Raw genomic sequence first — 3,912 nt, forward strand, 5'->3', positions numbered from 1 at the left:
CCTTCCAAGGGAGAGGATCCGGAAAGACCCCATGTGCTCAGTGGTTTAGTAAATGCCAAACCAGCGTCCCAGTGGAGTTCAAGTAGGACATGTAGTGTTTAACTGAAAACATTTTTTTTTTCCTTTTTTGTTGGTGAGAAAGCATTATGCATTACCCAACACCAAAATTTAGACATACTTGGAAAATCGTTTAAAAGAAAACATACGTTTACAAACACCAAATAACATCCATGAGACTGAAGCCCTTTTGTTTTTTTCCCATAGAGAGTAAGAAAATTAAAGGCAGCAAGCAGTCAGTTCCCCCATCGCAGCTGGAGAGTTGACGCTCAGAACCAGAAATTCTGTCCGTGTGCCCTTTAAGTTACTTCTCTATTTCCACTGCCTTTTTTTTTTTTTTTTTTGGAGACAGGGTCTCACTGTTGCCCAGGCGGGAGCACAGTGGTGCAATCTTGGCTCACTGCAGTCTTCAACCTCCCAGGCTCAAGCGATCCTCCCACCTCAGCCCCCCAAGTAGCTGGGACTACAGGCGTGCACCACCATGCCCGGCTAGTTTTTTTTTTTTTTTTTTTTTTTTTTTTTTTGTATTTTTTATGGAAATGGAGTTTTGCCATGTTGCCCAGGCTGGTCTTGAACTCCTGAGCTCCAGTGATCTGCCCGCCTCGGCCTCCCAAAGTGCCGATCACAGGTGTGAGTCACTGTGCACGGTCTCCACTGCTTTCTAATTCCAAGGGATGCAATCTCCTTGGAGCCTCATTTGGTGACTCTAATCCTTATGACCAGAATGTGCAGGGATTCTGACTGCATCCACACTGGAAATATAACAGCTTTAGCCTGGGCACAGAAGGCTTTTCTCCTTCCTGTTCTTTCCTGAACCAGCAAACTTCAGGACCCTGACTGGACTCCCGCTGGAGGAATGAAGCCCAGCTCCTAGGACTTATTAAAAAAAAGGACATTAGATTTATGGAGGCTGAGCAGGAAGATCTCTGAACTGAAACAATTACTGAAAAGAGAGGAGCATTCTGACGTGCTGTTCTTTGGAATTTCTATAATTAAAAAATAAACACAACTATTCCGTAAGAAAATACATCTTAGTGTGCAATCCAATGCACATGGATTGGTAGATGAAAGGTAAAATGCAAAAAAGTATGAAAATACAGTCCTTTAAATGTGGCAATAAAGTTGAACATACTGATATAAAATCAATAGAGAGAAAATAAATGTACAAGTGCAAAAAAATTCCATCATTTGTAAAGAGAAATAAAAAGTGCCAGCCTGCTTGTTCTTAAAAATGCTTCCCGACATAATTGTTCAAACACAAATCAGACAGATGCAACATTTAAAAAAAAAAAAACCTTCGTAGCATGCTGTGTCTAATAAACACATATATACACAAAAACTACAACAAAATCATGTGAAACGGAGTTATCAGCTGGCATTGATAAACTGGTCTGTAAGTTGCTGGGTTACATCATAAAATGGGATGTTTCACATCTCAGGCACAGACGACTTGGAGGTTGCTCTCAGAGGGCAGACTTTTTGTAGAGGAAGTCCGGCTTGCTTGGTGACCTCCTTCCTCTGCTTATGGAATCTTCCCTTTCCAAATCTGTATTTCTCTGAGCTCCATGGCCCAGGGACTCACTGTCTGCCAGTCTTCTACTGGATCTCTCTTCGGGAGCTTCAGAGCTACATGCAGAAAGTGAAGGTCTGTTAGGAGTCAGCCCAAAAGTCAAGTCAGTTTCTACTGCGGTTCGTCCCCTGACATGGGCTGGACCGGTACTAGCATTTTCTGGGGCTGCCAAAGGAAAGTCTGACCGCTGGGGAGGTTGCTCAACGACGTCCAGGTGTATCGGCTCATTCTTTTGTCTGTGTAGATGCCCATCAGGGGAAAGTGGATATTCTCTCCTAGCTTCTTCCTGTTTTTTAGGAGACGTCTGGCCAGGTAGGTAGGCTGACTTTAAGCCACTTGGTGATGCCTTATTGTGGCTGTACAAATCGGGACCAAAATATCCACCTTGCGAAGGGGAAGGGGTGCGTCTGCTGGGAGCAGGAGTAGAAGGTCTGCAAGCAGCATTTGAGAAGTCATAGAAATCCGGATATTCCTGTGGATTTTCTCTGGCGTCTGTTTTTTGCTCTAGTGTGTGTTTTTTCCGAGAAGTGTGTGTATGTCTCTGTGAAATACATGACAGATGCTGGGGAGGCCCTGGTCCTGCTTCAGAAACTGACTGGCTTAATTCTGTGTCTACAGCAAGCTCTGGAAGCCTCCTGTCCTTGAGTGACAGTGTGGACACACCCACTGCGATGTCGGGCATCAGATCATTCAGCACAGGTTGTGTTCGCTGCAGACAGACAAAAATGGTGGGAGGGTTAAAAAAAAAGGACCCACCCTCTGTAAAAATGTTCACTGATTTTGTTTCCCAATTATAAAAGTAACACATACTGATTTTTTTTTTTTTTTTGAGATGGAATCTCACTCTGTCTCCCAGGCTGGAGTGCAGTGGCATGATCTCAGCTCACTGCAACCTCCACCTCCCGGGTTCAAGCGATTCTCCTGCCTCAGCCTCCTGAGTAGCTGGGATTACAGGTACATGCCACCACGCCCAGCTCATTTTTTTGTATTTTTAGTGGACACGGGGTTTCACCGTGTTAGCCAGGATGGTCTCGATCTTCTGACCTCGTGATCTGCTCGCCTTGGCGTCCTAAAGTGCTGCGATTACAGATGTGAGCCACCGCTCCTGGCTGAATTTTTAAGAATTATAAAAATATAGAAAGCTATAAAGGCAAAAAAAATCACTTCAATCTTTTGAACAGAGATACCACTGTTAGCATTTTGAGGTCTTTTTTTCTCCTTTGCATATATATTAATTTTAATGAAATTTAGTACATATATAATCTGTCACTAAATCTTTTGAGAACACCATTTTAAATTATTATGTCACGTTCTACTGCATCAATGAACCATGACTTAATTTAATCATTCTGCTACTATTGGACATTTAGGTTGTTTACAATTTTTCATTATTACAGTTAAGACTGCAATGAACATACAAATAAATTGCCTTTAAAGGGAGTTTTATTTAAAATATAAAGTAGTAGAATTTTGTAATTGTAGAACCGAGGGCCTGGGCCAACAGGATGGGAATCTGGCTTACCAAACATGGCCAGCCTTTGCCATTCTGGGGCGGGGGAAGCAGAGAGGGGAGGTAGAGAGGTCTAAGAAGCTGAGAAAGGCTTTCTGTGCTAACAGTTCTCCTGCAAACGTGGCGAACTTTCCTGAAACCCATCGGACTTTCTGTCACAGTGTGGCACACACCAATCCCACAAAGTGACATGGTAGAGGAAGGGCAAGGATTCTCTGTATGCCCAGGCAAAGCGGCACGACAGGAAGCAGAGTGACTATGGTGGGCAGACTAGGCTGATTTTCCAGAAAAAGGCTAAAACTACAAAGATTGTGCTGAAACTTCAGTGCACTGAGCTCAACTGCAGATCTAAGAGGATGCTGGCTATTAAGAGATACAAGCATGCTGAACCAGGAGAAGATAAGACAAAGGGACAATTGATCCAGCTGTAAGCATCATCTTTTGTTTCACGGTGAAAATAATAAAATCTTGAGGTTGGCCGGGCACAGTGGCTCATGCCTGTAATCTCAGCACTTTCGGAGGCCAAGGTGGGCAGATCATGAGGTCAGGAGTTCGAGACCAGCCTGACCAACATGGTGAAACCCTGTCTCAACTAAAAATACAAAAATTAGCTGGGTGTGGTGGTGCACGCCTATAATCCCAGCCACTCAGGAGGATCACTTGAACCCGGGAGGCGGAGCTTGCAGTGAGCCACGATCGCACCACTGCACTCCAGCCTGGGCAACAGAGTGAGACTCCGTCTCTAAATAAATAAATAAATAAATAAATAAATAAA

General features: G+C 43.8%; 1 protein-coding gene across 3 annotated transcripts in view; it reads right to left on the bottom strand.

Moving 5' to 3' along the window:
• Positions 1-584: 584 nt before the first annotated feature.
• BTBD7 (BTB domain containing 7) overlaps positions 585-3,912 on the bottom strand; it is a 113,176-nt gene continuing 109,848 nt past the window's right edge. For 2 of the 3 annotated variants that reach the window (XM_017857916.1, XM_017857915.1), the window contains one exon: positions 1,284-2,336. In XM_017857916.1, coding sequence (XP_017713405.1) covers positions 1,521-2,336 — 816 coding nt within the window. In that variant the 3' untranslated portion in view covers positions 1,284-1,520. Of the gene's footprint in view, positions 2,337-3,912 lie in introns of all 3 variants that reach the window. The other variant, XM_017857914.1, reaches the window with a different exon arrangement.

The sequence above is a fragment of the Rhinopithecus bieti genome, unplaced genomic scaffold (genome assembly GCF_001698545.2).
Source record: "Rhinopithecus bieti isolate Rb0 unplaced genomic scaffold, ASM169854v2 scaffold_41913, whole genome shotgun sequence".
Classification (NCBI taxonomy): domain Eukaryota; kingdom Metazoa; phylum Chordata; class Mammalia; order Primates; family Cercopithecidae; genus Rhinopithecus; species Rhinopithecus bieti.